The sequence below is a fragment of the Dendrobates tinctorius genome, unplaced genomic scaffold, assembly GCF_039654945.1.
Source record: "Dendrobates tinctorius isolate UK_male_01 unplaced genomic scaffold, ASM3965494v1 ptg000315l, whole genome shotgun sequence".
Taxonomy (NCBI): Eukaryota; Metazoa; Chordata; class Amphibia; order Anura; family Dendrobatidae; genus Dendrobates; species Dendrobates tinctorius.
In genome coordinates, this window is record NW_027361982.1 from 4386168 (window position 1) to 4398706 (window position 12539).

General features: G+C 45.4%; 2 protein-coding genes across 2 annotated transcripts in view; one reads left to right on the forward strand and one right to left on the reverse strand.

Annotated features, from left to right (window-relative positions):
• LOC141073832 (butyrophilin subfamily 1 member A1-like) overlaps positions 1 to 2868 on the reverse strand; it is a 79097-nt gene extending 76229 nt beyond the window's left edge. Inside the window, exon 1 of the mRNA XM_073561298.1 lies at positions 2743 to 2868. Coding sequence (XP_073417399.1) covers positions 2743 to 2800 — 58 coding nt within the window. The 5' untranslated portion in view covers positions 2801 to 2868. The remainder of the gene's footprint in view (positions 1 to 2742) is intronic.
• Positions 2869 to 2913: 45 nt separating this feature from the next.
• Positions 2914 to 12539, forward strand: part of LOC141073833 (butyrophilin subfamily 1 member A1-like) — an 89518-nt gene continuing 79892 nt past the window's right edge. The window contains exon 1 of the mRNA XM_073561299.1: positions 2914 to 3035. Within this exon, the coding sequence (XP_073417400.1) occupies positions 2978 to 3035 (58 nt within the window). The 5' untranslated portion in view covers positions 2914 to 2977. The remainder of the gene's footprint in view (positions 3036 to 12539) is intronic.

Below are 12539 nucleotides of genomic sequence, written 5' to 3' on the forward strand. Positions count from 1 at the left end.
GGCAACCTTGTGAAGACTTACAGAAAACGTTTGACCTCTGTCATTGCCAACAAAGGATATATAACAAAATATGGAGATGAACTTTTGTTAATGACCAAATACTTATTTTCCACCATAATTTGCAAAATAAATCTTGCCAAATAAGACAAGGTGATTTTCTGGATTTGTTTTCTAATTTTGACTCTCAGGCTATGTGCACAAGCTGCAGATTCTGCTGCGGATTTGGCCTCTGCGGATCCACAGCAGTTCTGCAGACAGTGTACAGTACCATGTAAGTCTATGGGATTTACATTCTGCTGTGCACATGCTGCGGATTTTCAACTGCGGAAAAGCTGCGGTTTTGAATCCGCAGAAAGAATTGACATGTCAATTCTTTCTGCGGATTCCGCTGCGGTTTACCATCTTCTCCATTGTCCAGGTGTCAAACCGCAGGGAAAACCGCAGGTAGAACCGCAGGTCATTTTAGCTGCGGTTTTACCTGCGGATCCGCAGATACAAATCCACAGACCAATCCGCAGCGTGTGCACATAGGGGTCTATCTATGATGCCAACTTGCATAATTGATGGCTGACTAAATACTTTTTTCCCTACTGTATAAGGCTCCGCAGTCAGTATCACACAGGAAAGGATTAGATACACAGCTCAGCAGTCAGTATCACACAGGAAAGGATTAGATACACAGCTCAGCAGTCAGTATCACACAGGAAAGGATTAGATACACAGCTCAGCAGTCAGTATCACACAGGAGAGGATTAGATACACGGCTCAGCAGACAGTATCACACAGGATAGGATTAGATACACAGCTCAACAGTCAGTATCACACAGGAGAGGATTAGATACACGGCTCAGCAGACAGTATCACACAGGAGAGGATTAGATATACAGCTCAGCAGTCAGTATCACACAGGATAGGATTAGATACACGGCTCAGCAGTCAGTATCACCCAGGATAGGATTAGATACACAGCTCAACAGTCAGTATCACACAGGATAGGATTAGATACACAGCTCAGCAGACGGTATCACACAGGATAGGATTAGATACACAGCTCAGCAGTCAGTATCACACAGGATAGGATAAGATACACAGCTCAACAGTCAGTATCACACAGGATAGGATTAGACACACGGCTCAGCAGTCAGTATCACACAGGCTAGGATTAGATAAACAGCTCAACAGTCAGTATCACACAGGATAGGATTAGATACACAGCTCAGCAGACGGTATCACACACGATAGGATTAGATACACAGCTCAGCAGTCAGTATCACACAGGATAGGATTAGATACACAGCTCAGCAGACGGTATCACACAGGATAAGATTAGATACACAGCTCAGCAGTCAGTATCACACAGGATAGGATTAGATACACAGCTCAGCAGACGGTATCACACAGGAGAGGATTAGATACACAGCTCAGCAGACAGTATCACACAGGAGAGGATTAGATACACTGCTCAGCAGACATTACCACACAGGAGAGGATTAGATACACGGCTCAGCAGATAGTATCACACAGGATAGGATTAGATACACAGCTCAGCAGATAATATCACACAGGATAGGATTAGATACACAGCTCAGCACAGTATCACACAGGATAGTATTAGATAAAGCTCAGCAGACGTATCTGAGGATAGGATTAGATACACAGCTCAGCAGTCAGTATAACACAGGAAAGCATTAGATACAGCTCAGCAGACGGTATCACAGAGGAGAGGATTAGATACACAGCTCAGCAGATGGTATCACACAGGAGAGGATAAGATCCATGGCTCAGCAGACAGTATCACACAGGATAGGATTAGATACACGGCTCAGCAGACAGCATCACACAGGACAGGATTAGATACACAGCTCAGCAGTCAGTATCACACAGGATCGGAATAGATACACAGCTCAGCAGACAGTATCACACAGGACAGGATAAGATACACGGCTCAGCAGTCAGTATCACACAGGATAGGATTAGATACAGAAATCATCCAGATTGTAATATTAAGGGGTGTTTGATCCCTAAAAAGCCCCAATATACAGATGATATAGTGCAGTAACCCTTTTCTGTCACACCCGATGATTTCCATCATTGGTCCCATTTCTGAGCGAATTGGAGCAGATCTATGAATCTCTCCTCATTGCAACCAATCACAGCTTTTATTTTTAACCCCTCAAGGACAGGGCGGTTTTTCGCTTTTGTATCTAAAAGTGCTTCACTGTCAGAAATGTCTCATAGAAAACAATAGATTTGAAACAATAAGAAAGACACAGCTGCAACTTGAAAGCTTTGTTACAATGTAGCAGAGAGCTCTCCTGACACAAGTCTTGCAAAGAAACTAGATTGGGGTCGGACTTCCGACTCTGAATGTATAACAAGAATTCTATTCACTGAATGCAAGCAGAAAACTTATGTGCAAAAAAATGGGGACAGGTAATTTTTAAGATGGGAGCCCACCCCAAACCACAAATCCACCCCAAAAGTAACATGCAAGAGCGGCTTACCCCAAGGCCATGCTCACACGGTCAGTATTTGGTCAGTATTTTACATCAGTATTTGCAATACAAAACCAGGAGTGGGTGAAAAATGCAGAAGTGGTGACGTGTTTCTATTAGACTTTTCCTCTGACTGTTCCACTTCTGGTTTTGACCTACAAATACTGATGCAAAATGCTGACCAAATACTGAACGTGTGACCGTGGCCCAACTCTGCTGAACGCGTCCGTATGGAAGATGAGGATACCTGAGACTGCCGGAAGCAGGAGCAGAGACGGCAGCAGAGATGGGAGCAGAGGCTTCATTCCTCGTCCCGTACCGTCTGATATCCTTTTCTCTCTCTCGCCGCCTCTCACTTAAATTCTATCAGCGTTATTTCCTTAAACAGGAAAACCACATGATCAGAGTCTTACAACAAAGAGGGGCGGATAGTGAGCACGAGACGTATAGAGCGAGCTGAAAGGAGAGCGGGGGAGAGGACAATGGAGACATTCTGCTGGGTTTCCTCTGTGACCCTCCTGGCTGCTGCCGCCGTCTCAGGTACAGTCACCATATAGATCTATAGGAATCTGTATACATATACAGAGCCATATAGTGTATGTGTATACATACAGTTTGGTCCATATATATTTGGACAGAGACCACATTTTTCTAATTTTGGTTCTAGACATTACCACAATGAATTTTAAACAAAACAATTCAGATGCAGTTGAAGTTCAGACTTTCAGCTTTCATTTGAGGGTATACACATTAAAATTGGATGAAGGGTTTAGGAGTTTCAGCTCCTTAACATGTGCCACCCTGTTTTTAAAGGGACCAAAAGTAATTGGACAATTGACTCCAAGACTATTTCATGGACAGGTGTAGAACCAAAATTAGAAAAATGTTGTCTCTGTCCAAATATATATGGACCTAACTGTATATACACATATGCCCACAATTGTTATATCCCGCACAAATATAGTACATATACAATACCGACAGAAATAATACAGTCCTATGGTGCCTATGTAAAATTACATTTATACTGTAAAGTCAGTCAGAGGCAAGAAGAAAAGGCTACCTCAGCCACAGTTGGCTCAAGCCACTCCATATAGCTGAGCCCAGAGGAACACAGCCTTAACCCCCACATGTACTTAATACAGGGCCCCCGGGTTGTGTCCACGGAGTCGCTGCTCACCGGATAAACTAGCCAGAGGGAAGGAAAGACTAATAAAGCTGAGTCAGTATCAGGGGGACAGATCCTGGTACAGAAGCAGAAGAAAAAAAGTGAAGTTGGAAGGAAATCTGAGGTCAGACACCAGGAGGTCAGTCAGGAGTGAGTCAGGCAACCTTGGGTCAGAATCTGAAGGGAACACAGAGCAAGCTTTATCAGGGTGAGAGTCAGAACAAGTGGCAGCAGAGATGTAGGAAAACCAAACAATAGCTGGCAATTCCCTACAGTATTCTGGAAGTTTAAGTAAGAATCATAGAATCATAGATTCAGAGTTGGAAGGGACCTCCTGGGCCATCTGGTCCGACCCCCTGCTCAAATCAGGATTCGCTAAATCATCCAAGACAGATGTCTGTCCAGCCTCTGTCTGGAGACTTCTATTGAAGGAGAACTCACCACCTCTCGTGGCAGCCTGTTCCACTCATTGATCACTCTAACTATCAAAAAGTTTTTTCTGATATCTAATCTGTGCCTCCTCCCATTCAGTTTCATCCCATTGCTTTTAGTCTTTCCTTGTGCAAATGAGAATAAAGATGATCCGTCTGCAATGTGACAGCCCTTGAGATATTTGTAGACAGTTATTAAGTCTCCTCTCAGTCTTCACTTTTGCAGGCTAAACATTCCCAAATCCTCCAACCTTTCCTCATAAGACAGGGTTTGCAGACCGGTCACCATTCTGGTCGCTCTTTTCTGAACTTGCTCCAGTTTGTTGATGTCTTTTTTAAAATGTGGGGCCCAAAACTGGACACAGTATTCCAGATGAGGTCTGACCAAAGAGGAGAAGAGGGCAATAATGACTTCACGTGATCTAGACTGTATGCTTCTGTTAATACATCCTAGAATTGCATTTGCCTTTTTTGCTGCTGCATCACACTGTTGACTCATATTCAGTCTGTGATCTATTAGTATACCCTGGTCTTTTTCACATGTGCTGTTGCTTAGCCCCATTCCTCCCATTCTGTATATGCTTTTTCATTTTTATTGCCCAGATGTAGTACTTTGCATTTTTCCCTGTTAAAAACCATTCTGTTAGTTGCTGCCCATTGCTCCAGTTTATTTATATCTTTTTGAATCCTCTCTCTCTCTTCTCTAGTATTAGCTATCCCTCCTAGCTTTGTGTCATCAGCAAATTTAATCAGTTTACCCTCAATTCCTTCATCTAACTCGTTGATAAAGATGTTGAACAATACAGGGCCCAGGACAGAGCCCTGTGGTACCCCACTTGAGACATTCTTCCAACTGGATGTGCAGTTATTTACGACCACTCTTTGGGTCCGATCACTAAGCCAGTTATGAATCCACCTAACAGTTGCCTTGTCCATTCCATACTTACTCATTTTTTCAATAAGGATTGTGTGAGATACTTTGTCAAATGCTTTGCTGAAGTCAAGATATACTATATCTACAGCATTTCCCTGATCCACCCAATCAGTGATTCTGTCATAGAAGGAAATTAAGTTAGTCTGACATGACTTATTAGTTACAAACCCATGCTGACTCTGTTTAATCACTTCATTCTTATCCAGACACTGACATACATGTTGTTTAATAATAATTTGTTCCAAGATCTTTCCTGGTATAGAAGTCAGACTCATCGGCCTATAGCTGCCTGGGTCCACCTTCTTCCCCTTTTTGAAGATAGGAACAACATTTGCTCTTCTCCAGTCTTCTGTGGTGCTGCCCCATACGCCACGCCAAGAAAATGATTACATCGGCTGAGTGGCTGGACCACATAAATACTCATTCTGCCCAGTGATATTGGCCATAAAATTCAATTACCAGCACCACTCAGATGTCTGGGCAGAGATGTTACAGTATAACTCCTTGTAAGTTGGGTCTCTGGACCCTTTGGTCATTAGGAAAAGGGAGATGACATTTCTGGGTCAGGTTGAAGGCATTGACGTTACTAGCCAGGAATGAGGATCTCTCGGCCATCAAATACCTGGCTGAAGGTCAAAGAGTATTATTAATCCCCAGGAGACCTGTGGGAACTGAATCCCAGGAGTCTATCCTCAGACGGTTTCTGTTCAGAAGCTACTCACTATTACATAAATATAATGTTGGCAGCAAAGTCACCACAAAAAACAACCAGAAAGACGCCAAAGAAGACGCTTTGGGAAAAACACAGTGTAACGGACTGGGTGGTGGAGCCACTGTGCTGGAGCCCAAGGAAGGCATGGAGGGGCATGACCAGGATCCTCATCAAATCTGACCACAGATACGCAGCAGCATACAATATCGAGATCTGAGGAGAGATAAGGGTGGTGGTCCAGGTGTTACTCCAGGACTGACATTGGGTAGATGGAAGCTGACCAATAGGAACGGGTAGCTGGGGAGGCCATCTACTGTCTAGTAGATGCAGGCAGGCGGAGTAAGAACACAGGAGCCATGGGTGCAGACAGAACCGGCTGATGTGAAGATGGAAACTGGCAGGTGCAGGCTGGATCGGCTGATAGACAGGTTGGTGGGCACATCTGATAGACAGGCTGGCAGGCACGGCTGATAGACAGGCAAGTATACGGGAATACAAGCACTGGGACCTGAAAACTAATGAGTGTTAGGAAACAATGTTGCACAGGCACCTCCCACCTGGAGTTCAAATTATTGTGGTCCTCAGAACGAAAGAAAAGACATGTAGACAAGAGACATCTGGATCTGCATCTGTTTTGTCCTGGGGAGAAGGTGTGGCTGTCATCTAAGTATGTCTGTCTCAAAGTATCCTCCTACAAACTGGGCCATTCCTTCATTGGTCCATTTGAGATTTTGAGACAGATTAACCCTGTGGCCTACATGGTCAAACTACCGGTCTCTTTGTGGATTACCAATTATTTTCATGTATGTCTCCTCAAGCCTGTTGTCCTCAGTCCGTCGATGCTCTTTTTGGCCGTCGCGGGTGTTAAAGGCTATCTTCCATTCGTTCCCCTGGAAAATCCGAATCAGGTTGTATGCCCTTCGTAGGTTGAGCTTCGTGAAGACTCTGGAACCCTTCAGGCGATCAAACAACTATTAGATGAGAGGCAGTGGATACTTATTCTTAACTGTGATTTGGTTAAGACCCCTTTGGTGAATGCAGGGTCAGAGAGAACCAGCTCTGGCCAAAGAAGAATATTTCCAGCTAAATCCCCTAGCAAGGTTCTCGTCGATATACTCAGACATAGCACAAGTTTCAGCCTGTGACAGGAGATAGATTCGGCCTCGTGGAGGAGATGCACCAGGCAGAAGATCAATAGGGCAGTTATACTGCCTATGAGGTGGCAAAGTCTCAGATTCTTTCTTGTCAAAGATGTCCGTGAACGTCCAATATGCCGCAGGCAAATTAGTGGGAGAAGCAGGAGAAGTTGGAAATTGGGGAGAACAAATGGGAGCAAGGCAACTCTTGTGACAAACTTGACCCCAGTGGAGTACTTCTCCAGACTTATAGTCCATAACTGGCTTGTGTCTTTGCAACCATGGCAGACCTAAAAGCAGAGGGTAATATAGGCCGTCCTGCACAAACAAAGAAATCATTTTCGAGTGGAGCTTTCCTACCTGTAGTTCCACTGGTTCGGTAATGGACAAGATGGATTCAGAGAGAGGTCTTCCTTCCACTGAAGATATCACCAATAGATCCAGTAGACCCTGGACCGGGATTTTTTTATGCCTCAATGATGGTCTGTTGGATGAAATTTGCCGCAGAACCATAATCCAGATAGGCAGATTCAACAAAACTAATGGGGCCACTGGACTCCGCTACTCTCAGAGACAGTGATGGAGAGGGGTAATTTTTGCCCAGGGTGGCCTCTCCTACTGACCCTAGTCTCTGCAGTTTCCCGGTCTCTCAGGTCAGGAGCGGGTGGCTTGCTCGAGACTTTTACAATTGATGCACGAACACTTGGCTACGACAGGCCTCCTGACAGTGCTTGGCCATCTTTATCCGATGCACCTGCATAGACTCTGGGGAGGATGCAGAGGCTGAGACTTGCTATAAGAATCCGTTTAGCCAAAGACACCAGGTCATCCAGTGAGGAGGATATGTAGTGGCAGGCCAGCCCCTCTTTGATTCGACCAGAAAGTCCCTCCCAGAAGGTGGCCACCAGGGCTTCATTATTCCAGGTGAGTTCAGATGAGAGTGTGCGTAAATGTACAGTCTGAGACGAGAGGAGGTTGTTGAGGACACACATCCGGGCTCGACGAAAATCTTCTTGAAGGCCTCTAGGAAGGATTGAAGATTCTATACAAGTGGATCCAGTCTCTCCCATAGGGTATTGAGCCACGCCAAGACCTCACCAGAGAGATGAGACATGATGAACGCCACTTTGGCCTGGTCGGAGACAAACTGATGAGCCATGAGTTCAAAGAGCAGCATGCACTGATTAATAAATGTAATAGTGTGAGGGTACAAACAGACGGGTCCGGAACCGGACGCATACATTCTAGAAAACTTATGGAGGGAGTTGAAGCTCTGAGTTGCCAAGCGACAGCCTCACACTCTTAATGATTTAGAGATGATCTGCAAAGAGGAGTGGACCAAAGTTCCTCCTGACATGTGCGCAAACCTCATCATCAACTACAAAAAACGTCTGACTGCTGTGCTTGCCAACAAGGGTTTTGCCACTAAGTATTAAGTCTTGTTTTCCAGACGGATCAAATACTTATTTCTCACTGCAAAATGCAAATACATTTTATGGATTTTATTTTTGATATTCTATCTCTCAATGTTAAAATTAACCTACCCTTAAAATTATAGACTGTTCATATCTTTGTCAGTGAGCAAACTTACAAAATCAGCAAGGAATCAAATACTTATTTCCCCCACTGTAGCTGGTAGACAGGTTGGGTCACTGCCAAGGTGGTCGCAGCTTGAGTAGGTGCAGATGCCGCCGGAGTTGTCAGTGCATCCAGACAGGTGGTTACTGTTGTGAATTCACTTTCTGGCCTACCTCTGGTTACTGGCGAAGGTAGTGGAGATGGTTATACTGACAGATGGGTCGCGAGTTCTTTCCGGGCTCCCTCTGGTGGTTACAGGAGGTAATGGAGCTGATCTAATTAACAGAGGCCTGCCACCTGATAATGAGGAGGACGATTGGACATTGGGAGTTTATGACTGGATTTAAGACAGCCGACTCCCTCTATCCCTGCTGGTGATTTTTTCCTGCCTCCTGAGGTCTTAATTTCCAGCTCAGTCCATGCATGCTCAAGCTAAGTGTTCTTTTGCTATTGTTAACATTTGATTTGGTTTTGTCTATTTCAGTTTTGCGTGGTCAGCCAGCCCTGGGTGGGGCTGTGCTGAATTTCCATCCTTGTGTTACTGTTTGTGCCAGTTTGTTTTTGTCCCTTATTAGATTAGCCTCTCTTTTCTCTGCTTTCAGAATATACCAGAGTGCTGATATAGTGGGCGAAGTCTAGTGACTTCAGTATTTTTTCTATCAGACGTGTTGGGCATTTTTTGCAGGGTTTTTTGCATGATTGCAGACAGTGTCTTTCCTTTCCTGTCTTGTCTAGTTAGTTTGGACCCCATCATTTGCTCAGCCTATTTTCCTACCTGCGTTTGTGTTTTCATCTTGTCTCACCGACAGTATATGTTTGGGGGCTATCTATTCCTTTGGGGTCTGCTCTGGGGCAGTTTAGATTTCCCCTTTCTTGCTTTAGGCTTATTTAGTTCTCCTGCTGTGTCAAGGCGTCTAGAATCATCGTAGGTACGCTCCACGGCTACTGCTAGTTGTGTGGATAGGATCAGGGGTCTGCAATCTGCTTAGTTACCAACCTCTCTGGTTTTCTGTGGCTTAGCTTGGTCTTGCTTTCCTCCTCGGTGACCCAATCATAACAGGTTATTGTCTGTAAGTAGGAAAGCTTTTTTTCCTGCTGCTCCTTCTGTTGGGAGACCTCCAGGTACAGGTCTGAATGAAGGGACGTCTGTTATGAATGGGTCACCGAGGAGGAAAAAATAAACAACAAGCTAAGTCTCAGAAAACCAGAGAAGTTGGTAACTATGCAGATTGCAGATCCCTGAACTTAACCGCACAACTAGCAGCAGTCGTGGAGAGTTCCTACGATGTTCCTAGATGCCTCGTCACAACCGGAGAGCTACATAAGCCTAAAGCAGGAAAAGAGGAAAACTAACTGCCCCAAAGCAGACCCCAAAGGAAAGACAGCCCCCCACATGTATTGATGGTGAAACAAGATGAAATTACAAACAAAGGCAGGAAAATAGGCTGAGCAAACGATGGGGCCCGGCAAACTAAACAGGACAGGAAAGGAAAGACACTGTCTGCAATCTGCCAAAAAAAACCTACAAAAATATTGTCCAACACTTCTGATAACAAAATTAACCCTGAAATCACTAGACTTCTACACCTATATCAGCACTCTGAAATATTCTGAGACAGCAAAAAGAGGCCAATCCAATAAGGGACAAAAAGCAGCTTGGCAAATACTGATACATAGGAGTGGAAATTCAGCATAGCCCCAGCAGGGGCAGGCTGACCACACAAGAAACTGAACTGACTAACAAGCACAAGTGTGAACAATAGCAAAAAACAAACTTAACTTGAGAAGACTGGAAGAGAGCTGAAGTCCATGACCTGAGAAGCAGACTGAATCACCAGCACTAGGATAGGGTGTCGGCTGTCTTATATCCAGTCTGATACTCCAGAGATCCAATCGTTATCTTCCTCATCAGGTGGCAGATCACTACCACTTAAACCAACCTCACTACCTCCTGTCACCACTAGAGGGAGAACGGGAGGGGAACTCTCAACTGGTGGAGCCGAAAATGAGTTCTTAACAGAGGTCTGGAAGCCAACAGATTCCGAGGCCTGTGCAAACTGTAACAGGCTGGGTGGTGTAACTACTGTGCTGGAACCCAAGGAAGGCCTGGAGGAGCTTGACAAGGAGCCTCACCCAATCTGACCACGGAGATGCAGCAGTATGCAATACCAAGATTCAGAAAGAGATAATGAAGGTGATCCAGGACTGACATTGAGTAGATGGCAGCTAACCCCCTAGGAAAGGGTAGCTGGGGAGGCCCGAAGGAATGTCCAGTAGATGCAGGCAGGCGGAGTAAGAACATGGGTGCGAATGTGACCGGCTGATGTGAAGATGGGAACTGGAAGGTGCAGGCTGGACCAGCTAATAGACAGGCAGTCAGGCATGGCTGCTAGACAGGCTGGCAGGCACAGCTGATAGGCTGGCAAGAATGACTGATAGAGAGGCTGGCATGCACGGCTGATAGACAAGCAAGTATATGGGAATACGAGCACTGGGATCTGAGAACTAACAACATTGCTCAGGCACCTCCCACCTGGTAGAGGTGCCTTAAATAATAAGTGCTCTCCAGCTATTGGCTGGGGACACTTTAGGACAACGTGTACTGTCCCTTTAAGAAGCTGGGACCGAGCGCACGCCCTAAGTACTGTGCCTGGGGATCTGCGAGCAGTGCGCAGACCCCGAGCAGCCACCAGAGAACGAGGACGGGATGTGGGACAGCAGCGGTGAGTATATCGGCGTCTCTGCTGGGGGAGAGAGGCGGAGAGCAGAGGCATTGGAGACAAGGCGGGGATGGAAGGAGGAGAAGGAGTTGCAGGGCTGCGGCAGTGAGAGCATCAGTGTCTCTGCCGGAGAAGGGAGACACCAGTGTTACACACAGGTGGCTTTCTCCTGAAGCATATTCCCCTGGGTATGCCAACGTCTAAAAGATGCAGTGAGCACAAAACCTAAGAGGGAGGCTTCTTTGTGATTATACTGATCCAACTCCAGCCTCTGTGACACTGACCCCCAGGTACCTGATGTATCACAAGACATGTCACATGATCCCCCTGATAGATCATGTGACACGTGCTCTGGGGCACATCCGTACACGGAAAATGACAGAGATTGTGCTGTGCAAATTTTTACCTTATGTACAGCACTATAAATAAAATAACATAACGCTGTTTGAAATAGAACATATAGCCGCTTTTATACAGTAAGAGCCTGCATATAGCCTCCTTTTCTATGGGGTTGAGATCTGGAGACTGGCTAGGCAACTCCAGGACCTTCATATGCTTCTTCCGAAGCCACTCCTTCATTGCCTTGGTCGTGTGCTTAGGATCATTATCATGCTGAAAAATCCATCAACATCTTCAATGCCCTTGCTGATGGAAGGAGGTTTGCACTCAAAATCTCATGATACATGGCCCCATTCATTCTTTCATGTACACGAATCAGTTGTCCTGGTCCCTTTGAGACAGTTATCTGACACGTCTACTTATGTAAAATTGGCACAGGACCCGACGATTAAGTATAAAAATGTATTGCAGAGATTTTTACGGAAAAATGTGGAAGTTAGGCGTGCTGTCTAAGAAAATGGCTGAAAGGTTATTACCGGAGTTCCCACGCCGCCCCCATTGGTATTATATTCCAAAGCTGCATAAATCCCCTATTGCCCCACCAGGACGCCCCATTGTGTCAGGGATTGGATCCCTCACAGAACCATTGTCACAATACATGGATTGGTTGTTGCGCCCCATATTGCAAGATATCCCTTTCTACATCAAAGACACTGATGAATTTTTGGGGGCGCTCACAGGCATTGTATGGCAAACAGGCTTCTCTTTGGTGTCGATTGATGTAGAAAGCCTATACACGAGGATCCCCCAGGATCTAGGTATTGTGGTTTTGAGGAGGATTTTGGGGTCTTTAAAGAGAAGTGACAGTTTTGTCAATTTTGTTTGCGAAGGGGTTGATTTTGTTTTAAAACACAATGCATTTAAGTTTGAAGATGCATGGTTTTTACAATGCACTGGGACCGCGATGGGAACTCCGGTTGCTTGTACATTCACGAACCTCTTTCTAGCTGTGTTGGAGGAGGACTA